We start from the raw sequence: 25,140 nt of genomic DNA on the forward strand, positions 1-25,140 counted from the left end.
CTAGCCTGTTCTTAGAACTATACAATTACTTTTTTTTTTCTTTTTCTTTTTTTTTTTTTGTTCTGGGTGGAACCCAGAACCTCATACTCACAGGGCAAGCAGTCTATCTCTATGCCACACTCCCAGCCCAATAATCTCTTTTAGAAATGTCATGAGTAACTGGCTGGCTAACTTGCACTTCAGAACCACCTTGCAGGGAAGGGGCTTAAAAAATAATGATGCCTGTATCCCACCCCTAGATGATCTGATTTAATGGGCTAGGGGTGTGGCCTGGATATTAAGAATCTTAAAGCTCCCCAAGTGATTCTTACAGGCAACAAAGTTTAATAATCATTGGTGTAGGTCACCAGGATATCCGTTCTCACATAAATCCAACAAGAAACCTCAGAGATGAAAAGTTCACCTGAGAGAAACCCAGGAAGATGTTTCTAGGTCTGTTTTCATGCAAGGACTCCCTCCTGTTGATAATTCCACTCCATTCTCCAATGCAAGGCATTATATCTGTGAGATAGGTAATGTTACTTACCCATAGGTAGGTAATGGCCCCAGGCCCATGGAGTGGTGATAACACCACATTTATTTATTCATACCTGCCTCATTTCACAATGGATTTGGGCTCTCTGTACACAGTTCTTTTAGAACTGTGGGTAATTACACTGTATCCAGAGGTTGGGTCCTTCTGTTCTGCTACAGATCTACTCAAATCCTACAGGGGAAAAAAACCTCTTTTCACTGCCCCTGGTCGCGGCCTGGACTTGGCAAAGACCAGGGAACAGCTGCAAGCACACAAAGCAAGTCCTCTCATGTGACCAACCTGGAAAAACAGGAGCCTCAGCACATGACACAAACTGGCACCACAGCCTTCACTTGTGACCCAAACTCAGCTGAATTAGACATATGCATGGGAAACACTTTGAAGCCCCTCCCAAGAGGCATGCTGCCCTCTGCGCCACACGGCATGCCGGCTGTGGCAGATAGTTTGCTTGCCTGTTACCTGGCTTCTATCCAGATTCCAGAATATTTACCAAGATCCTCTGTGTGTTGGGGATTGTTCATAGTAAACTCAACACAGGCAACACTCCCTAAAAGCTTTTATGCTGAGGGTATGTAGGTAAATATAACCTGATGAGGTTATTTGCTTAGTTTCACTTTTATTGCATTTAAAGCAAAAAGAGAGAAGCAAATGACAGTAAGGCAAGATGGGGATAGAGGTGGGGTCCTCACCCTTAAGCTGGTTTTTTGGAGGAAGTAGCTTTTGAAATACCTATAGGAAGGTCTTGTGCAGACATGAAAAGTGACTAAAGAGGGAGAATTATTACTTTTTGACTGAACTAGGAACACATTGATTATAAGTGGCTGGGTGAACAAAAATAAATATTTGATGCTTCCTTGAGCAATGGAAAGACTATGAGATTTTTAGCAGTTTCTGGCTCTTTCATCTTGTGGCTGTGCTACTTTGAATAGCTCACATAGACCCTTTCTTATGTCTAGAATGGCAATCATAAAAACTTGTACATATCTCACAAGAGAATTTAAAAAAACATGCAAATACTTTGTAACTAAAAAGTGGTATTCAAATGTTAATGTTTTTACTCTATTATAATAATCTACCTCACTTGGTAGAAGGACAAGGCTAGGGGAAATAAAGATTAAACATCGATAAGAAATAGTACTTTAGTTGGGCAAAGAAAAATGAAAAAATATTTATGGGCATTTGAGAAAGGCGGAAGAGGAGACTGAGTATCTGTGGGACATGTGATTCTAACTGTTAAGGGAGAAAGGTAGAGTTAGAGCAAATGCTGGAGAGCAAAAAAGAAAAAGCTAGAAGTCAGCATGATCAGAATATAGGAGGTCATGAGGGCCAGGACTTTTGGATGAGTAAAGGACTTTGTTGAAAATTCTCCAATGATGGACCTCATCTAAGCTCTTAGAAGATTCCTAATGCAGTGCCACCTGGGAAAAGGTGCATATGTATCACCATTTCTATAATCTGCTCCTGTTTGTGACCAGAGGGATACTACATTGCAAAGGGGTTGTAGTCTCAGGGTCCCAGAGAGTAGCTGCCAAAGCCATGTTACTCTCCCTCCCTCCCACCTGCATCATGTTACTACAGAGGCAGCTTTCTCTTTGTCTGGAGTTTGTAAATGATCTGGTTTCCTTCATTCCAAGCATAAAGCTGTTTATCTCTGGGGTTGTAATGGATCATGGAATGACTTCTTGGCCGCCTGGGGAAGAACAAGTTGGGCAGATTCTCCTCCCTGATAGTGTCCAGTGGATCATAAACGCAGGTGATGCGATGAGGGCCCTGGCCACCAGAACTGTAGACTACATAAAGAACCCCACACACAAGGAAAGAGGCTTCAGCATCCTGGCTTCTGCAGGGAGTATCCCACGAGTGCTCCACTCCCAGTGTGCCAGGCTCAATTTTTGTGAGTACCAAATGGCCTTGGATGCCTGGCCCTGAGTGAATGGCCCAAAGCCCATGCTCATCCACAGCCAGGTCAATGTAAGTGAAAGGGGAGTGCTGGTAGACCAGTGCCCGGCCCGCCCCTCCTGGGAGCAGCATTCGATCTTCCACAGTCCTCTTCTGCAGATTATATTTGATTATCTCATTTGAAGTCCCTTGGTTGTGAAAAAATAGAAAACCTCTGTAGATCACCTGGCCTGATCCCTGCCAGGAAAGTGGTAGGTTTAGCTTCTTGGGAGCGGGTTTGGTGCTATCCTCCATGAATGCCCGCATGTTTGCAAATTCCCAAACAGTGTTGTTTCTGGATCCAATTAAGAAATATACTTTTGGAGAGTCACTGCCAGCATCTTTCATCCAAGAGCCATCTGTGTCAATAGTCTTCTTCACTATTTTTAGAGACTTTATACCCATCAGCATGTTGTCACAGCCTGGCCAAACAGAAGAAAAAGGAGAGATTATTTAACATGAGATGTCTACTTTCTGGAAGACTTACCGTCCCTGGAATATCCTGTTCCCTTTTTTTCGGTTCTAATAGTGATAGGGAATATTCTCAATTCTCCTATGAAATTATGGTCCTTAAAAGAAGAGTTCCCCTCAGAAAATCCTAGGGCAAAGATGGAACACTGATATGCATTTCATGTTTTTCAGATAAAGGTCATTTAAATCCCAGCAATAAGCCCAGCTCATTCTTTCATCTCCTTATTTTCACAGTTTTCCCCATACTGTCCAAAATAAAATTATTATACATAGATCAATCACAAGTTATGATATGATTCAATGAATCAAAGACAAGATGAAGAATGGGTCTTTGGTAAGAAAGTTGCTGTCTATTTTCAAGAGTTAGCATTTTATTCACTTCAGGATATAAGCAGCCACATGCAGTGTCAGAGACCCTGATCACTTCAAGAGCACATAAAATTGGCACAGTGAGACTGACATAGGTGTGAAGACACATAATTCCATTCTATTTACGAAGATTTTACTGGATATCTACTGTGTACTTAGCTTACAAGTTTCCCAAAAGAGTGCTAAGAATTGAGGATTAAAAATATATATATTGAGGGCTGGGGTTGTGGATCAGTGGTAGAGCGCTTGCTTTGCATGTGTGAGGCACTGGGTTCGATCCTCAGCAGCACATAAATAATAAAGTAAATCTATTATATGTATATATATATATATATATCCTAAACCACGAGGAGATATCTTCTAATGAAAGATTCTAGAATTCTGAAAAAATCTTAACATTATTGTAAGAATTCAATTCATTCATTTGTGAATTTATGAATGTATTTAGTCAGTAGACTTTGAAAATCTACAAAAAGTATGATACTGGGCTAGGTGTTATGAGGTGAGGTGAGGTAGGGATGCAAAAATAAATTAGGCATGGTTCTTTCTTATTATGTACATGATTAGCTAGAACACAGGACTCAAAGTTTTTTTGTTTGGATTATTTTGTTATTCTTTTGTTTTTGTTTTGGTTTTTTTTTGCAAAAGAACATAAGGGAGATAACATTTGAGGCAGGGAAGAATCTGCATTTGAGTTGGCTCTTGAAGGATGAATGGAATAGAACACTGTAGAGAAGTGGAAAATACATAAACATTCCAGAGAGTTAACAAAACCACTTTCAGGAAAGTCCTCCAAGATTAGGAAGTGGACTGGGGATATAATTCAGTGATAGAGTGCTTGTCAAGCATGTGTGAAGTCCTTGGTTCAATCCTTAGCACTGAGAAAGGTGTGGGGGGATGGAGAGAGTAGGTAAAGTAATACCTAATAAGTTTAAACCATTACAACCTAAATACCTGATACTGCCTCAACTAGATGTAAATACCAATGAGTAGATTGGAGCCAGCTCTATTGCCTGGAACCTTGAAGATGAAGCTAAGGAATTTGGGTTTTATTCTATAGGCAGGAATGGAACTACTGAGGATTTTGGGAAGGAAAAGACTGTCAAGGTTGTCCTGAGGTTAGGCAGCCTATGTATGATAGACTCATGAGAAAGAGACAAAATCAGGGAGACCAATTAGGAGGTTATTTCTGTAGTACAAATAGGATGATAAAGGGTCTAAACTAGGAGGAAGAAGATCAAGTAAAAAGAAGGGTTTATAATTTTCTAGCTCTTTACTGCCATTTCAGACTATTATTCTTCCACCTTCATGCATAAACTCTTCCTTCTTTGTATTCTTTTCTTCTCTTTTTTTTTTTTTTTTTTTTTCCTTTCTTGTGAGTGTTTCTTACTAAGGGTTAAACTCAAGGGCAATTAGAGACAGGGCCTCTCTAAGTTGCTGAGGCTATCCTTGAACTTGTGATCCTCCTGCCTCAGCTTCCTGAGTTACTGAGATTTTCAGGTTTGGGTCACCACGTCTGGCATCTTCTTTGTATCTCATACTTTGTGTTTCATCCTGTCAAGTCCTCTTAACCTAATCACTGACTATTCTCCAGGACATTATGCCCTATGCATGGAGTACTTCTCCAACTCCATGGAAACTTCCTTTTAAACTACTTTAGCACACCCCTACAATAGGTATGTTTTGAATCCCTCAACCTCCAGAACTGTTGTATATTAGAACTGTAATATCCCAACTGTAATATCCCACCTTTCCAACAGTATCTTACCCTTCCATTTCTCACTCCTTGTTTATTTGAAGTGCTGGGGATTGATAAATATCTTTTATTCATTTTTTCATGGAACACAATTTTTCTTGGTGCATTATAATTATGTATAATAGTGGGATTCATTATGCCATATTCATACATATACATATTTGATCATTCTTATTTCCCTGTACCTTCCCCTCCTCCCTCCCCCTGATCCTCTTGTCTGCTGATCTCCCTTCTATTATTAGTAGTATCAGTATTTTAATTAGTGCCCTATAGATTTCACTCCCCAGTATTTCCCCATGCCCTCCCCTTCTCCCTCCCTCTCAATTCCCTTCCTCTATTCTACTGGACTCCCTTCTAGATAAATCTCTTTTAATATCAGTTCCTTAAGAGGCTTGTGACCATTCTAAATATGTCCACCCTAAAATTATCTCTTAGAGCACCTTTGTTATTTCTTTGAGATCATTTATTACACTAATAATTATTTTATCTGTTTTATTTATAAACTCATTGTCCATTTCCCCAACTAGACTCCACAAGAACAAGGCCTTTGTCTTCATGTTTAGTATCGTGCCCTAATAACTAACTCAGTGTTTGAAGGTTCTGTAAATGTCTAATGAATTAATACAGAAAATAGTTTCATTTAAGCAGATATTTTTCCTAGGATCTAAATAGCACTGCATATCCTGAGTTCTGACCACAGGCCCCTCTTAAGTAAATAATCATTTGCTAAGTACTTCAAAGCTTTTAAGATACTTTCAAATCCATTATTTCATTTAAAAATGCCTGACCTAAGGTTCTTGTGAAGGGAACACATGGTAGGCATAGGGGTGGGGAGCAAGCTTAGCTGGGAAGAACTGAGTCCCAGTCAATCCTTTCCATGGTCATGTCACTACTGGCTACTCCAAGAGATACAGAGACTTGCCTGGCCCACACTATGGCAGGACAAGTCTTGGGAGTAAACTGCAGAAATCTCTCAGCCATCAGCAGTCACCATGTCCCCTTGCTTACAGGCTTCACTAACCTGAGGGATGCTTTCCTGTAGCCTCTAGGTCAACACTGTCCTAGGTGGCCTGGCCTATAGGAAGCCAGAGCCCTGGGAAGGCACATAGGAACCTTATGCATTGCAGGAGCAGCTAGCAGACAGACTCTCTAGTACACTTAACTACTAGTTGCTATAGAATTTTTGTGAAAGAGGAAATGAGCTGTGCTGTTTAAGGACCACTTCCCTGCTTGAGCCCAGGAGACCTTTTCCAGTTCCACAAGCTCAGCTTGTCTAATGGGAAGCCTCTGCTCTTCCCAAATCCTATGCTGATCACAGAGGATGAATGAATGAGGCTGTAAGTCTGTAAGGATTTTTATGGGGAATGTGGGGGTCCATGGATTATTAGAGAAGCCTAAAAGCTATTCCTTATTAAGGAATGAGTACAAGGGCTGGAGAAGTTAATAAATGTCTGACAAATATATAAAATATATTTGGTAATGTTCTGGGCTCTTTATATCAATTATGTAATTCTTATGAATTTCAGTGGTAGATATTTTAATCTCAATTTTCCAAATGAAGAAAAATTAAGGCTTGTATAAGTTACTTGGAAATGTCACTCAGCTATGGGGAAGGGGTCCTCTGAGCTCAGTCTGAGCTGAGAGGCAGGAGCCAGGGTGCCTACATCCAGCCTCAGGGGCATGTTGGTGAGTATGTATGTGTGTGGTGGGAAGAGAAGGAGAGTGGCAAGTCCTGGTGTGTCCTGGTGTGAGGCCAATGACTTCTGAGGATGTCAGGATATCTGTCTTGACTAGGTGGCCCCCAGCCTACCCATCCTCCTATCTGGGAAGAAGGCCAGCAGGCTTACAGCCCAGCAATGGAAGGACTGTGTCTAAGAATAAGGCACATGAATGTCTCACCCAAAGAAAACATTCACTTAAAATACAGAAGAAACAAACACACACTCTCTTCCTTTTCCTTCTATGCCTCCTTTCATTTAATGCAAAACCCTTGGAGAAATAACAAGACAGCGCTGATATATGGTTTTGATCAGGGAAATGCAGTTCTAGGGAAAAAGAAAAAGAACTCCCATGTCCTCCCTCTGCTTTTCCTGCATCTTCCTTTGTAGATGGAAGCCAGGACCAGGAGTCAGAGACCTGAGTCCAGAGCACTGTATCCCCTAAATGTCCCTTTATCAATCCAGTCTTGGGTCTACCATGAAAGGTTTTAGGCTAAATGCTCTCTTTATTTTCTTCAGTGGTGATCTTCTATAAATATTATAAGTAATTCTTCTTTTAAAATGTAAGGAGAGTACATTTTCAGTGTTTCAGTAAAAGAGTAAGTTAAAATTTCCTGCTGTGCTTATCTTGAGAGGAGCTAATTATCAGAAGGAAAAAGTTGAGGAAGGATTGGAAATAATAAATTTAAAATCTTTGAGTCCAGTCAAGATGCAAATTATTTAACAGAGACAATGGCATTCAAGGTTTCACCTGCTAACCAGAGAAAGAAAATCCGTTTCTCCCTTTAGGCAGAATCGCAGACAAGCAATTAGAGTCAAATTTGGCCCAAGGCTTCACAATGAATTCATACGCAAATATCACTTATTTGAATCTTTTAAAATATTTCCCCCTTTTTTTTATAATAATAGTCTCCAGACCTGGAGATTCTCATCCCTCTTTAAAAGAGAGACTCAGCCTGAGTATTAGAAATAATGGTCTGGCTGACAATAATTTGGGGGATGGGTACAGGGGGATAGATACAAGGAAACCAGGCTAAGAGTTTGTAAGTTTATTCCAGATAAGAGATATCCAGATAGCGAGGGACATGGAAATATTGGCATGGATTCAAGAAACAGAAAGAGAGAGGTTAGGTCTTCCTTAACTGATTAGATTGAGAGAGCCAGATAACAGGATGCTGAGGCAGCAACAGAGAAGGAAAAACAGGTTTTCATGGAAAGAGTGATGAATTCATAGAAGAAACAGGAGTTGGAGGAGGAGGAGGAGGAGGAGAAGGAAGAGAAAGAATTCCTCTAAAATGATGATCATTTGTACTACCTTTTGAAATTCTGTTATAAACTTGACTTTTTCAACTACCTAAACTCTATTCATGGACATTCTCAGTACTTATCAAGTGATAGGAAGAATATTAGGCACTGGGATGATAAAGATCCCAGTGTCAGACTAGTGGTCAATTATAAAATTTCATGCTATTATAAATTGTGCGGACTTAATTATTCTAGAGATTTGGGCCATTTGCTTTTTTCTCCATAGAACACATTTCAGATATCTCAGCATAGCACACAAGGTCCTTAGTTCTTACTTTTTCTCTTCTCATTTCCCTACCAAACTGGATTGGTCTCTAGACACCAAACCTGCTCTGGCCCTCCACAAGTTTTAGACTTTGCCCATACTTTTCCTTAGTTTACTTTTGCTAAATTGGGACACATCTACTCATCTTTCAAAACAAAATTCTCTGACTCTTGCAGAGCAGTTAGCTGCTCCTTAAGTGCCCAAAGTTTTCTATGTAGCCCTCTTCCAGGACAGGTCCCATTGCTGAATTAGAATTGTGTATTCATTTTGTTTCCTTGCAAGCACTTTAGACAGGAGTTGTTTAGTGCCTGGTCTAGGGCACAATATAAATCACCCCTGCTATTCAAACTCTTACTGCTAACACACTATACTCAAGGTAGGTTCAAATAATATAGTATTTGTCTGTTCAAATTTGCTATTTCAGCTTGTACTATATGAATTTTTAAATCAAATAGATCAGCAGGTGCTATTTCATTGTCTGCATGCTTCAGAGAAACAGGAGGTCTTGTGTGAAATGTACTCAGTGAGCCATAGTATGATTTGGCATTACTGGAGAGTTATGAATTCAGGGTAGGGCTGAAACAGTCTGGTGTATAATAAACATGTTCTATATGTTGGTCTTGGTTTCAGTAAATCCATATTATAGGTTTTCTAGGTCCCAAATTTTCTAGGTTACAAAATTCCAAATATTCCAAGGTATCCAATACCAAGTTCTGTCAGCTTTATTGGTGATTAACAACAGATTATGAGAAAGATAACAGACTTAATCTAAGCCCCTTCATTTGTATGGCTATGGGTTGCCAATACCATCAATCTGAGTACATCAGGGGAATGTCTGAAAGCTGCGAGGATGTGTATAGTCCTTGAGTGTGGGTCTGGCCTGCTTCCACCAGGGGGTCCTGACAGCTGGAGCCCAGCATGGACAACTCTTCCAATGCCTCCCTTGGACCAGCTTCCTATAACCTACTTACTATAATTCTTTTTTTTTTTCTATAGTGCCTATTATATTCTTTCTGACACTATACACTTATCTGTTGACATATTCATTGTTTGACTCCCCTCAATAGAATGTAAGCTCCGTGAGATCCAAGGCTTTGTCTTATCCATCTTATTCACTACTGCATGTTCTGTCCTGGAATAGTATCTGGTACATAGTATAATTTCTCTATTTTAATTACAAATGTAGCAAATATCAATATTTATAACCAACCTCAACAAAACCTCAGTGGAGTCCTGAAAAACTATTAAGACTGTAAGAAGTTCCTGAGACTGAAAATTGGAGAACTGCTTTCCCAGAACATCCAAACCGGTCAATACTCATGTGAAATAAAACATGGAAATGGCCAGTCCTCTGGGGGATTTCTGATCAAATAGCATGAACTTTGCATCAATTATCTGACTGTTGCAACATCTCTAAGGATTCCAAGGTTATAATTATGAACTTCTTGTTTTCATCTATTTCTCATTTAAAGACTGAGCTGCTTTTTGTTTTTTTGCATAATGTTTTGTTGTTATTGTTTTAAATGATTCCTACCAATTTAAAAAAATATGGAAATGTTCTCAATTTCTCCTTTTTTCCTGGCAAGAAAACAGGGTCATTTTGATATTTTCCAGAGGATTCTTTCTATGAACTAAATCTCACTTCATCCTGTCCTCTCCATCTTTCTCAAAATGTGATGGTCTAGGGCCTGTTTGCCTGAACTTGCACTTTGCAGTAACCTGCTCATAGGTTCTTGTGTTTTTTCTCAAAACCACCAATCACACACATGCCTGGTTCCCTATTTTCACACAGACATTTGTATATTAAAAACTATTCTTGATTGCTACCTGTTTCCATAATCCTTGAAACCAAAGCCTGATGTGGATGCAATTAGAAGTTATAGTAGAAGGATGGGCTCTGGAGCTGGGGTTGGAATTTGCTTTAGCCAAATGAATATAGTAAAAATGGCCAGGCTAAGTTACCTAAGAGCCTTGGGTGCTTCTGTCCTCTCTCTCAGACATCTGCCTCCATCATAAGAATGAGCTCAGGTCAGCCTCCTGGAGGATCAGAGATCAAATGGAGGAGAAACAAGTCATCCCAGATGAGCCTCTCCCCAACCAGCCATCCCCAGGCAATGTGCTGTGGTTGCAAATACACAAGCAAGCCACGCCTGGCCCAGGTTAACAGAACTGCCCCAGCCACCCCTATGAACCTATGGGAAATAATTAATGGCTGCTGTTTTAACCAAGTTTTGAAGTGGTTTGTTATGTGACATCATTGTAGCAACAGACAACTTACATGGGGTGGGTAGAAATGAAGACTAGTGAACAGACAAGGATGCAGAGATGCAGAGGTGTAGCTAGCTTGTCCAGGGCAGTATGTACTCCTGGATGTAGCAGGAATGCAGGGTCAGGGAGATGGGCTGTGTGAAACTTTCTGGGCTGCAGCTTCTACATCTGAAAGTCCGGGTTGTCTAATACAGTTTTCATGAACATTAGACAAGATGGCAGATAAAAGAGCTTTGTTGAATCCCAGGCCAATAGTTGCCTCCATTCTCTAACAAACTACTTTGGATTAGAACACATGGATCTCCTACCCTGTTCCAGGCACTGTGATAGTCCTGGGAAACAGCATGAATATTTGAGACATGTATGTAGTATATTTATGTTTTCAGGCTAGCAGGTCAAATAGCATAGAGCATCAGGGATAAGAAGGAGTAGTACAGCTGAAGCTGAGAAATTTTAAAGTTGTTGTGTTTGCTTGTTGGCTTCTTACCTACTTTTATAATAAAATAAATACAATAAATACAGTGAATACAGTATTCACAGTTTTATTTAATTATCAGATACTCCTGTTATAAATAAATTATTTAAAGAAATATAAACTGATTTCAGGTTGTAAAGTCTTACTTGATATGTTTTATGGAGTTTGCTTGACCTTGTAGGTAGTGATTTCCATCAAAGGGACTAAGGTCATGAGGTGTTGACTAGCAAGATAACCCTGGTGGCCACAGAGGAGGAAGCACAGAAAACAGGGACAGATGGGAGGCAAGAAAGTCAGTGAGGAACCTCTCACAGTAATCAAGACTGAATATGCGGTGGCACACACCTGTAATACCAGCAACTGGGGAGACTAAGACAAGAGGATCAAGAAAAGTCAGCCTCAGCAAAAGTGAGGCACTAAGTGACTCAGTGAGACCCTGTCTCTAAGTAAAATACAAAAGAGGGCTGGGGATGTGGCTCAGTGGTCGAGTGCCCCTGAGTTCAATCCCTGGTACTCACCCCCCCCCAAAAAAAAAAAAAAAAAAAAAAGACTGGAACTGATCAGATATCAATGCAGGTGAAAAGAACACATTTATAAGATATTCAGAAGAATCTATTGGATAGGGTGGCTAGTCAGATGAGAACCAGAGGGAGTGAATGGGATGGGGGAAGCAGAAGAATTTCATTGTTTAATAAAAGTCAATGAAGAAAAGGCAGGGAACTAAAAATAAGGGTAGGGGAAGAAAATTGATCCTTTTGGGGCAGGGCTTTAAAGAGTGATTTAAATCAGTCTTTTTATGAGAAGGAATCATCCTCAAATTGAAACCAAAAGAACTGACATGGTCTTCATACTGCCACAAATAATAAGATCAGGCATCTACCTCAGAACAGAGGGTTTCCACTTTCCATACCTCTGTGGCAGCCCTGGAGATGACTTTCCCTCCTGTGTCCCCTCAACCTTCCCTACTGCCAGTTCATTCAGTACCCTTTGACCAGAATGAATTTCTAAAACCTCCATCTGACCCTGACACCCTCCTGCTGTTCAGCAGAACCGCACGATGGGTGAGGCTGGCATGTGTAGGAGCCCACCTTGGTCTGAATCTCAGCTCTGCCATCTCTTAGCTGTGCATTTCAGACAAATTACTTATCCTCTTAGTGTCTTAGTTTCCTTGTCTATAAAATGGCAAATAATGATACCTATCTTATACAGTTGTTGTCAGCATTACATAATAATAATCAATAAGATACATAAAATGCTTAAAGATCACCCGGTATGTAATAAGCACTCAACAAATATTGGCTGCTATTATTCTCATTCCCCATACTTTACAAGTGTGAGCTAGTTTAGCACAAAGGAACTCAGCCCTTCTCTGGCTCTTTCGTCTCCTCTGCACAACATTCTCCTCTACCTGAGCTCTATTGAACAACTTGCTGCATAAACACACTGAACCCTATGTACCTTTGTGCTGCCATACGCTGTTCATTTGTTTAAAATGCTCTTAACTCTATACTCCATTTTATTAGATCTTTTCCATGATTGGAATTCAGTCTGAGGATTACTTTCCAGATTCTACAGTACCCCATCTCCATGGCAACCCTGACCCTATCTATTTAATGTCTCTCCCTGCGCTTCTGTGACATGCTGTATATCCCTCCATCAGAGCAGTTATCACTCTGGGCTGTTATTGTGGTTTGTGTAGGTGGCTTCTCCACTTGGCTGCAAGTTTTTTGAGGAAAAGGATGTTATCCTCTCCAACATTCCATCTCTAATGCCTGGCACAATGCCAGCATATATCTAAAATTCAGTTAGACATTTGTTGAATCAATGAACAAATGAGTGAGAGAGAATGAATGGATGTTCATACTATCTGAAGTTGAATGTTACCAGCTGATGTGATATGGTATCTTTCATTAATTTCTAGAGTTATCCTTATAGATAATAGGGCTTCCAGATGGATAAACAAAAGAAATGTTATGTATATAGTCCTTTCCGGATCCATGGGCATGAGCTCTCCAGGGGGATGCCCGGGATAAGCTGAACTGTACACACACTGCCAGTGTTGCTGGCCTTGTGAATGCAGCAACTTCTATGTACAACGCACACATGAGCACCTTAGTGCTCTTCTGTACTTACACCTGCTTGTATACCTTTAGTCCCCTCCTTTGTGGTAAATATATCTATTGCAAATTACGTATACTTCTTTAAATGTTTTGTTCCACAAACTAACTGACTTTGCAAGCTAGCTCACAGAAAATGTTTTATTTGACTTCTAGAGGACTATTTGTTTTTTATTTTCTTTTTTTTTTCTTAAACAGAATTCAAATATGGGGCATGAACAATTTATCTACCTGCATGGATCCCAGAGGTATTTAGATATGCAGCAATAGAGTTTCTTCTTTGAAACATGATCTAACAAAAGATGGGAGTTATTTAATCCAGCAGGGTGAGGGGTACTTGAAGTGACTTGTGTGCACCCTTTGCAATAAAAGGAACTGGACTAAAATAGAAAGTAAAATAAAATTCACTATAATGGCTTTTTAAAAAACTTTCTTGTTTTCTTCAAAAGCTATTTACAAGTTACAAAGAGGTTAATAATACCTTTATCTAGTCAAGAATGCAGCCTGTGGAATCTTCCAAAGACTTTAGTTGGATAATTCTCAGCCTATCTGTCTGAGGCCACAGTGCCTTGCCATAAATTGGCTCAAGTACAATATAAAATCTTATTTTAGCAGTAACAATTTTTGTACTAAGGACTTGGAATGTTTTTAAAATATAAGTTAGATTACGTTCAAGTAACATTCACTCACTTGCATTCTAAATTAAGTATGTGTGTGAAATAGGTGGGGATGGAGGGAGGGAGAGGAGGAGAGAAGGAGAAATTTAAGATTCTAATAATTTTATTTAACCCTAAAAATCCCAGGGGATTAAGGTTCTCTTGTGGACATCATTTGGGGGATCATCTCAAGATAAATTCTGAAGTCTTAATAGCTGTATAGGGAATGGCCTCATTATAGCGCCATCTTCTCTTGTTTAATATCCCCAATATCTGGCCCTTAATAGTTGTCATAGAAATAGTCTTAGCAGAAGTGAGAACCACTTAGACTAATATGTATTAGAATTTCCTGGAAGTCTCTTAAGATAAAAAGATTGAATTTTCCAAAGAAGCTGCCTCATCCACTCCCTAGAGGTTTTTCTAAGAAATGTTCTAACCCAGCAAGTATATGTGAATGAAACCCTGTGATCTGGCTTCTGGGAAACCTTCCCTGCCCACACCCCCAGATGTTTGTCTATGCAAGGAAGCTGTTTTGAGTCTAGGATTTTAATACAAGTTCTATAACTAGCACAGTTCTGATAAGCCAAGGGTAGAAGATAAGAAAGTTAGAATCTTCCAGGAAGAAGGTGAATTCAGGTATTTGAGGCACTGTGGTAGGAGAATGCTAAATAGCCCCCAAGATCCCCACCACAACCAGTGCATGACCTAATAATCCCCTCTTGGGGCATGTGAGAGGACAGTACTCTGTGATTGTGTTACATTATAGAACAAAGGTGATGGGATTTTACAGATAGAAATAAGGCTCCAAATTATTTGATTTTGAATTAATCAATAAACAAAGATGATGGCACAAGAGACTGAGGCAGAAGGATTTTAAGTTCAAAGCTAGTTTCAGCAAATTGGTTGAGACCCTATCTCAAAATAAAAAATAAAAAGGGCTGGGGATGTGGCTCAGTAGTTAAGCATCCCTGGATTCAATCCCTGGTACCAAACAACAACAAAACAAAAACAAACAAACAAAAAAACCAAAGAGAAGTCCTGCCACAAACAGATAAAAACTCTTAAAAGAGGCACTGTGTACTTCCTGAAGGAAAGCCGTCTCTTTTTTGGCCTTGAAGGAGCAACAGACATGCTGTAAACAACCTATGGAGAGGGAAGAGTCTGTAAACCAGAAGCCTCAGTCCTGTAACTACAGGCAGCAGACTCAGTTAAGCTGTGCCTGGACTCCTGACTCCTGGAAACTGCGATAAAAAGTCCGTATGGTTTTAAGCTGCTGAATCTATGGTAATGTGTTGTACAATATTAGAAGATGGATACCAGCGTAGTTACTAACAAAACTGGCAAAGGAGAAAAAACAAGCAGAGGAGGCCCAGTACATAAAACACAGAACAACACAGAGTGGGGGAATAAATTGGCATTCTGAAGTCTAAACTTGGACAGAGAAACTTTGAAAATAATAGCTCAGAGGAGCACTAATCACAGGTTGTAATTCTTTGCCTTTCTCTAGACCAATCTCTGCTTGGCCTCCACCATCAATATATCTTCTAGAAACAATTCCTGTGTCCTCCTCCATGTGAGGCTCTGTCCTAGACTCTGTGAATACAGAAAGGAAGATGTCAACATGCTCATGGCTTGGGTTGAGGAATCAAATACACACAAATTGAGGATGCTAAATGCTTTGTGTGTGTGTGTGTGTGTGTGTGTGTGTGAACACACACGTATGAGTATGTTACACACACATACAGAAGCAGCAGCTGAGATCAGCTTGGGCCATTATATAAAAGGCTCAGAGAATAGAAAGGATTTTTTTGTTATTGATAATTAGTGGTGAAACAACTAAAAAAAAAAAAAAAAAACCTACACATTGGAGTGATACGATCCACGTTGTGTTGTGGGGAGGTCTACCCATAGCAGATGGATTGTAGAGGCAAGAGAAGTCATATGGAAGCTAGCACAGGATGCAGACGAGTCCCTCTCACTCCTGGGTCCCTGCCGTGCAGTCCGTCTCATCCAATAGAGGAGGGCAAGAAATGCTGGCTGAGTCTTAAACAGACACATCCTCAAACCAGAGTTCCAGAGCCAACAGACACAGAAGCAACAGTCTCCGAGAGGCTGAGAAAGAAGTTTTCATTTACCAGAGAGTTGGGAGAGAAAATACCTGAGCTCCAATGTGTGAGGGATGGAGTGAGAATTTAAAAAGCATCAAGTCCAGTGTCAGGACCACTGCTGAGCTCCAGCTGGAAGTGGAAAAGGGTAACCTCAAAGCCTGAGGAACTGAGGTGTCCAGGGAATAGGAGCCGCTCAGGAATCTGGTTCAGCACCACCCTTCAGACTTGGGCCACATGGGCACCTAATCTATCTCATCACCTTTTTTTTTTTTTTTTTTTTTTTTTTAATGGTACTGGCAAGTCAGACTCATGGCCTCTAGCATGCTAAGCAAGCACTCTACTGCTGAGAAACACACACACACACACCAGCTTTCTAAGCAGCTTCTGTTCATCCTTGGATGACCTCTCTTTGTCCTTTCCTCCTTCCCTTCCTGTGCTCCATCCTTATCTCCTCCCTGCTCTCTCTCAGAAGATGGTTCATATCAGGGCAATGGCAGGGTCAAAAGGGATCACTGACTTGACCAATTTGATCAACTGCTTCTTATTATAGATAAAGCACCCTCTTCTTTTTATTCTGACTCAGGGTTAAAATGTTCTTTTTTTTTTTAATCAAAGCCTAACTGATCCTTCTGCCTGTGTTGACTACCCTTCATTCATTCTTTTTTCTGTTCACTTAGTTACTCCCTGACAATTATTTATTTGAACATAGATACTGTTCTAGATACTGGAGACAATATTGGACGAAAAACAGTGTCCAAGCTCTCAAAGAATGAACATTATAGCTGGAGAATTGGAAAATAAGCAGTGAGCAAATAAATGAACTATAATTTCAGAGTTCTAAGTCACTATGGTTTGACTGTCTCTCTCAAAAGTTCATGTGTTGAAAACTTAATCCTCAAAGTCCTATGTTAATAGTATTTGGAAGCAGGTCCTTTGGGATGTAATTAGGATTAGAGAGATCATGAGAGGAGATCCTCCATGATTGCATTAGTGACTTTATAAGAAGAAAAAAGCTAGCACACTTGTTCTGTCACATTATTTGGTGCCTTTTATCATGTTACAATGCAACAAGATGGCCCTTGCCAGACACCAAGTAGTTGCCCAACATCATCCTCTTGAACTTTCCAGCCTCTAGAACCATGAACTAAATAAACCTCTATTCCTTAAAAATTATTTAGTCTTTGGCACTCAGTTATACCAGATGAAAATGGACTAAGACATAAGTGAAAAGATAGTTGAATAATAAGTGCTTCCAAACTCCTTTTGGGTTTTCTAGCCCAGTATATTTCATACCATTCAATGACCTAAACCCAAACTCCAGGAAGCATCCTGGACTCATCCCTATCATTTGTTCTTTACTTTCAATTACAAGTTATGAAACTAAGTGGAATTCAACTCTCAATGGCTCTCAATTCCACCTGCTCTTCTCTGTCCTAATGCCAACCCTGTTAGTTGCCCAAATCACCATAGTATTCCCCTGACAGTTCTCATCTCTCTGGTCTTGCCATCTTCCTTCATATCATGCCCCTCTTAGAATAATTCAATAGTTCTCTATAGTTCCTCCAGTAAAGTTCAACTTCCTCAGCATAGTGTGCAAGGTCTTTCATCATCTGGGTCCTCCTGAGCTCCTCAACTTAGTTTTCCTACACTCACCTGCCCCACCCAGCTTTCACTCAGCCCTATTTACAGATCTGCATATCGAGGTGCCACATACCCTTGTCCATGCCTTTATATGTCCTGTCCTCACTTGAAGTGCCCTCTGATCAATATTCTCTGAATTCTTTCAAAACTCAGATCAAGTGTCACTTCATTTAGGAAGACCCTTCTTCTTACAACAACCTGTGGAGTTCTTATAAAAGACTACAGTGAGAAGATATGTGAAACCTTTAGGACCAGAGATGGCACTCAGCTTCTGTCTTATTTCCTGATGGAGTTTCTTGAACTGGGGGTAGGCATAATTAACAATGTAAATAAAGTTTTCCTATTTCCAAATACAGACTCTGAGGTAGGAGACTTGTCTCCCTTGTTGTTACAATGAAATGGACTCATGCACAGAAACTTTTTCTCCTAATTTGTGTGTTTATTACATGATATTTTTGATAATAGTTTGAGCTACTAGACATTATTCTTAATGGTCTCTAAGTGGTTTTGATGGATCACAAAATTGGAGGCAAATTCCCTGGATATCACATCCCAGACAGCAGGCATAGTAATAACCCACTGCAATTTCCAGCCCTGATGGTTGGCTGTTGCATTTCCAGTTTCAGAGTGTCAGTTTGGCATGTTGACAGCTGCTCCCTATTTCCAGGACACTGGATGTAGTATCCACTAACCTGCCACTCTCCCTGGAAAGATCTGGGACCACATGCCACCACCAAACCAAGGTCTATCAGGAAGCAAACTCCTAGGTTAACCTCTGACACTGCAGCCCTGACCTTCCATGGGGAATTTAGAAACTCCCTGTGAAAGGAAAAGCTACGTCCCCAGAAGGTATTTTTCCTTTGGACACCTGTTCCCTGCACAGATTGCTCTGCCAGTAGATGTACACATCTACTTCTTGTGTATTACTTGATCACACTCCCTAACTATACCAGGTCTGCACCTTTCTGAGTATGATAGTTCCTAGGAAGGGTAGTAAAAGATTCAGTTCTTACTTGCATTCAGCAGAGTTTGGATCTTTTTCACCTCTTCAGCTTCTTGAAGTAACTTTTCTGCCAGTGACTTGTCCTCTGATTCTACACATATGTCAGCTTCTCGAAGGTATTCCAGGTAGTCAATCTCCCGCTGAGCACGTTCCACTCTGAGTGCCAGGTTATTCACTGCACTCTTATACTCACTGGTGTAGGTCTGACATCTTCCCAGCATAACCGATATGTTTTTTGAGAATTCTCGGAAGTCTTGAATATATGCCCTTGTTGCTTGGGTACATTTTTCCAGCCCTTGCTTCAGTCAGAAAATAAATTACCAAATTACTGCTAGTTATTCAAATTACCCAAGTAATAAAAATAGCTATCATTCATAGAAAAGGATTATTAGAAAAATACAAAAAGCTGAGGAAGAAATATCACCCATAATCCTAAATTCAAAGGTATTATTGATAATTAATATATCAATTTTAAAAGATCTTATGTTTTTGGTGATACTCATATTTATGTTGTGTGTTTGTGTGTATAATTTGTGTGTGTTTGTGTGTGTGTGTGTGTGTGTGTGATACAAGGGATTGAACTCAGGGCCTTGCACATGCTAGGCAAGTTCTCTACCACTGAGCCATATCCCAGTCCTTTTAAAAAAGATTTTTTATTTTGAGACAGGATCTTACTAAATTTTTCAGGCCAGCCTCAAACTTATGATCCTCCTGCCTCAGCTTCTTGAATAGATGGTATTATAGGTGTGCACAATTGTACTCATATTTATGAGTGCAATGACTTTGTGTATGTTTTGTAACATTTTTAACTTGCTTAACATTTTAATATCAATTAATATATATCTGTACCAAATACTTTTATGCCTTTTTAAATTAAAAAATAAAAGTTCTATGTGTTTATGGTATTACAATGATGTTTTAATACATGTATACATTGTGAAAGGGCTAAATAAGACCAATTAATATATGCATTAACCCCACATTCTTTTTTTGTGATGAGAACATTAAAAACCTGCTCATCTAGGGCTGAGGGTGTAGCTCAGTGGTAGAGCACTTGCCTAGCACATGTAAGGCACTGGGTTCAATCCTCAGCATTACATAAAAATAAATAAGATGAAGGTATTGTGCCCATCTACATGTAAAAATATTTTTTTTTAAATCCTGCTCACTTGGTGATTTTCAGGTATGCAATATAGTTTTTAACTATAGTCACCATGGTGTAGGATAGATCTCTTAAACCTGTTCCTTCTAATTGAAATTTTGCATCCTTTGACCAAGATCTCCCAATGGCTCCTGCCCCTCAGCCTCTTATGACCACCACTCTACTCTGTTTCAATGAGTTCAGCTTTTTTTAGATTCCTCATATCAATGAACTCATTCAGGGTTTTCTTTCTGTTGTTGGCTTATGTCACTTGGCATAATGTCCTCCAAGTTCATTTATGGTGTTGCAAATGACCTCCTTTGAAGGAAAAATTGTATTATTCCATTGGTGTATATACATTTTCTTTATCCACCTATAACCTAATCAATGAGATATACCATTTCATTGATTGGTATCCCATTATTTATTCTGTAATATTTATTTGTTAATTTATTTATTGGTACCAGGGATTGAACCCAGGGTGCTTTACCACTAAGCTACATCCTCAGTCCTTTTAATTTGTTATTTTGAGACAGGGTCTTGCTAAGTTGCCAAGGTTGGTCTCTAACTGGTGAGCTTCCTGCCTCAGCCTCCCAAGTCACTGGGATTACAGGCATGCACCACCACACCCAACTGTCATACTCTGTCTCTCTCTTTCTTTTTTTAAATAGCATAACGTCTTTACTTTTATAATTTTTTCCCCAAAATCTCCACAGAAAGCCAAGACAAAAACTTTTCCCCATATACTTTAAGCAGCACCAATCTTCAAAAACATATCATACTCAAATATCAGTATGTATAAGGAATCATTTGAAAACAAAATCAAAATTACTTATACTTGGAAAATAAAATTCTGCATTCTCATAAATATGATGCCTGAATTTTTGTATGTATACCTGCCTTCTTTTTCAAAAATACTCAAGAAACTGTTAATAATTTTACCTTTGAGTAGAGAAAATACAATGAAGGAGATAATCTTGTTTTTCCCTTAATACCTTTCTATATACTTTAATTGTATTCCTTTTGTCAAAGCATTTTTTTCCTTATTGGTGCATTATAATTATTCCAAATAATGGAATTCTTTGTGATATATTCACATGTGCCCACAATCTGGTCAATTTCATTGGTCCTGCTTTCCCTCTGTTCCTCCTCCCCCTGATCCCTATCCTCTATGCTACTGGTCTCCCTTTTATTTTCATGAAACTCTCACCCCACCCCGCTTTACCAGTGAGCTTCATCCCCAACCTTTTTTATTATTATTATTTTGAGACAGGGTCTTGCTAAGTTGCTGAGATTGATCTCAAACCTGAGATCCTCCTGCCTCGGCTATCTTTGTCACTGGAATTACATATGAGAGTCACTGAGTCTTGCTATGAAAATCCCCCATTAAAATTTTTTTAAATTTATTCTTTCTTAAGTGGATATTTATGTAGCTTTCCATTCTTTGTCAAACAATGCTGAGAAGAAAAACCCATGTTTACATTTTCATGTGCTTAACTGATTTTCTTAGGATAAAGTTCCAGAAGTAAGCTCCATCCCTAACACCTGACGCTGGGCCTACCATAGAGTAGTATTCAACAAATATTTGGCCAAAGAGTATGTGTACTTAAAATTCATTTGGCACAGTTTAACGAAAATCTCTTCACAAATGTAAAAATGTATACTCTAAACATCAATATGTAAGACACTTCATTTTGAAGGTAAAGAAATGGAGACAGAGACAAAGAGACAGGAAGGAGAGACAGGAGGGTTTGAAAGCAATTCCCTAAATCAATATCCTCTTTTTTCTTATCCCTCTGAGATGTCCCTCTCATGGTGGGATCTGTATTACTTGGCTGTTAAGTGTCTGTATTGACCAACAGTGCCTGCCACCTGGGACTTGGCTTCACCTCCAGGTCAGGACCAGGTGGGAAGATTGTACAAGTCACATCCTTGTTTCTAAAATCCACATTCAGAGCTATGAAAGTATCCATCTGTACATTATACCTTCGTCTGCACACAATCTCTTAAAGTATTGAAGGACAGCTTGCAGGTTATTAGTAGCTCTAATCCCGGGGCAAGTTGGTGCTAAAGGCTGAACATAACTCTGGCATTTTTAAGTAGTGAGGTTTGTGGGGAGGGAACAAGTGAAGCAGCAACAAGAGGCCACTGACCTGGAACATTTCACCCACAGTCTTCAGGCCTCGCCTGGTGACTGGACAAAGTTAAGAAATGCATTCTGGATGCCTTGAGTCATTTTACTGACTGTAGCTAGATGATCAAATCATTTGGACTTGAAGGTTTTTCAGAAAAATACAGAAAATAAATGTTGGAGACCAGAATGTATTTGAAAGATAAATAATACACCATTTATTTAAATTACAAAAGCAAAACTTGAAGTATAAAATAGCGGATATGGATGCTGGGGTGTGGTAAAGACCAGGGCAGAGGATTACATTTGTTCATGAGAACCTGTCTGATTTACAAAAATGTTGGGTTTTGTACATTTTAATGAAGTGATACCTAAATGTTTTCTAACATAGCTGATATCTGCTTATTTATTAATCCAAGTCCTGTTTGACAATTAAAAAAAATGACTAAGACAGACTGTCAGTACATTCTTGTGACTTTTTATAGGGGCCTACTGGTTTATCACAAAAAGACAAAAAACTAAAATCTGTTATCATCCTGATATAGTAAAACATGAAGAAAAAGCTGACCAAAATCTAATTTTTATATTTTAAAAAATTAATTATTAAATTCTAAATATCCAACATTTTGGACATTTACCTAACATGCTAGGCAATGTTCTAAGTATGGGTTAATGACCCAACACAAACCATCCCCAACTCCTCAGGGCTGGAATCTTTTTGTTAAATCTTCAGAATAACCTTAAAAGGTAATTTATATTATTATTTCCATTTTATAGATGAGAAAAACTGCCAGATCAGAGAACAGAGTGATATCACATTCAAGGTCTGGGAATGCAGCAGAATGGACTCTAGAATTGGTGCCCTAAACTGCTAGGCTATACACATTTGTCAGTGTCATTTTAGCAATGGATTTATCACTTCCTATCTGGAAAACATACATTCCAATAGATAGTAGAGCGAGGTGACTTCCAGGAGGCATGTTCCCTGTGCACCTACCTCTAAGACTTGAAAGCGCTGGTAGATATAATGCACCATGGCTGGATCCTGGGCATACTGTGGTGGGGGCAGAAATGCTGCAAGGAACAGAACCAGCAGAGCAGAAGCTCCCCAAAGGGCCACCATGGTCCTGCAAACTCCGCTGAGAGTGGAATCTTAAAGTGGTTCTTAGAGAAGACTCAAGGGTCCAGGTGGTGGTCTCCTGTTGTCTACCAGCTGCGGTGGAGGAAAGCTTTGAAAAACAATGTTTTGCACAGCCGGAGAGCAAAGTCCGCTTATTATTCCACCCAATGCATGATCTCAGTTTGTGAGCTGGTGATCAAGTCCAGCTGTTGGCAAGTCAGTCCCTGGAGTCCTTGCAGGCTCACTTGGTGCAGAGAGCTTCCTGGGTTTAGCATCTGCTGCCCTCACCCTTGGCATGCACAGACCCTCCCCAGACAAATGGCTGCGCACTGCTTTCAGGCCTACGATGTGTGTATGGGGGGTGAGGAGGCCTTTCCCCTGCTCCCCTCCCCCAGCTGTTTCCTTTTTACTTTTGCTTTCCTCCTCCCTAATAGACTCTGTAGTCCAATCAGAGGCCTGACCCAACACAAACCACCCCCGACTTCTGGAGTTGGAATCTCAGTTGAGTTTCTGGCATACATTCCCAGGATCCTTTTCCCAGAAGTTTTGTTGGGAGACCCACCTCTCTTCCAAACTTACTTCACATTCCTGCAGCTCTTAAAGGCACAGCAAGGAAAAACGATCACAGAACGACCACTATCTCTAAAAAACTAGTGCACAGGGCTGCATTTCTCAGTGAGCAGAGAAGCACAATGGGCTACAGGCCTGGCTTCCCTGGGTTGAGCCCAAAAGATTTTTCTTAAGATGAACAACAATTATTAATATAATGATGCTTCCAGAGCCAAGCCAAAGTGCAATTCCTTTGTAAGGAAGTTCTAGAGTTTTCTCAGCCACAAATGTCAGAATTCCTTTTAGATAACTACAGGCTAGACATATATAGTACTCAATTCCCGCAGTTTCCAGTAGAGTTGAAGATAAATCACATCCCTGGAGCCAAGTGGTAAAATCTTCTAATTTTACATTTGCTCTTCAGGCTTCTACCTATCTCAACCACTCCTTCATGAGTGTGTTCAGGACTTCCCAGGGTTCTTTATCAATCACCTGCCAAGGTGGGGAAGGTTGGGCATCCATGATATATGGAAAGACCTCTGGCCAATAATCAGAAGACCTTTGCATTTTTCCCTGCAATAGACGCTGGGAAATCTCAGAAATTTCTACTGGTGGCCCTTGAATGTCCTTGTCCCTAGGATATGTTTCTCCCCATCCTTCTTTCATGTGACCTTTGCTCCTATTTCTGCCCTATCCTTTTTATAAAGTCCCACACAATAGCTCCTCATTCTTAAAAACAATATCTCCTATTTCTGAGAACCTTATTTGAACTTGAACTGTTCCTGAAACTAGTTGAACTTTAGCTGACCTCTTAAGCTGAATCTTTATTTTAAAAATCCTGACTGACTCAGGCTCCTTCTCCAAGTGAGAATGCTCTCTGCGAAACTTCTCATCCTTGGCATTTTGAATAGTCTTATACAAAAGGTGCTTTGGTGATTTTCTACCATGAATGCTTCAAGTCCTAACATTGAGACTGTAAACTAAGATGGAAATTAATATTTGGATAGGCTCATTGTGGCTAATCCTTTCCTTGGCTCTCCATAGTATGTTTACATTATTTCTACAATGAAATACATATCCAATACTAATGAAACCTAAAGAATTACTGGACAGTCCACGAGGAAGGAATGCCTTAGGGGTTGTAGTCACAGCACAAGTCTTCAGGCTGTTTCCAGGGCTGCTGTTGCCCCTGTGTCTCGGGGATGAGTTCTAAAGAGGTTGGTCCAGTTCTGGCAGAGATTCCTCTCTCTCCCTGCTGTGATTTAGGCCCCTCACCATGCTCTCTATGGTCATAAGCTTCACAGGAATAAGCCAGGCCTTTGACTGACCACACCTGGTCTTAATTGGAGAGTTTTACTTTCTATATGTAAGTATGTATTTATTTTTGGTACCAGTGGTTGAACCCAGGGGCACTTAACCACTAAGCCACACCCCCAGCCCTTTTTTATATTTTATTTAGAGACAGAGTTTCAACTTAGTGAGACTTTTCCAGCTTTGACTGATGCAAACTGGCCAGCCATGGCCATCTTTATTCTGAGTAGTCCTACTCATTGGGTGCTGTGTTGGAAGGCATG

General features: G+C 39.9%; 1 protein-coding gene across 1 annotated transcript; it reads right to left on the reverse strand.

Annotated features, from left to right (window-relative positions):
• Positions 1-184: 184 nt before the first annotated feature.
• On the reverse strand, positions 185-23,396 carry Olfml1 (olfactomedin like 1). Its single transcript, XM_047517268.1, has 3 exons — positions 22,895-23,396; positions 18,636-18,924; positions 185-2,895 (listed from the first exon to the last, which is right to left on the reverse strand). The coding sequence occupies exons 1-3, from the start codon at positions 23,018-23,020 to the stop codon at positions 2,108-2,110; spliced, it is 1,203 nt and encodes a 400-aa protein (XP_047373224.1). The 5' UTR covers positions 23,021-23,396; the 3' UTR covers positions 185-2,107.
• Positions 23,397-25,140: the final 1,744 nt, after the last annotated feature.

The sequence above is a fragment of the Sciurus carolinensis genome, chromosome 11, assembly GCF_902686445.1.
Source record: "Sciurus carolinensis chromosome 11, mSciCar1.2, whole genome shotgun sequence".
NCBI classification, from domain to species: domain Eukaryota; kingdom Metazoa; phylum Chordata; class Mammalia; order Rodentia; family Sciuridae; genus Sciurus; species Sciurus carolinensis.

Bases quoted from the DNA above. Each gene is read 5' to 3' on its own strand.
- Olfml1 (XM_047517268.1), bottom strand. From the start codon at position 23,020: ATGGTGGCCCTTTGGGGAGCTTCTGCTCTGCTGGTTCTGTTCCTTGCA. The intron at 18,925-22,894 runs GTAGGTGCACAG...TTCTGACTGAAG, and splicing joins AGCGCTTTCAAGTCTTAGAG to CAAGGGCTGGAAAAATGTAC. The intron at 2,896-18,635 runs GTAAGAACTGAA...CTGTTTGGCCAG, and splicing joins CCAAACTCTGCTGAATGCAA to GCTGTGACAACATGCTGATG.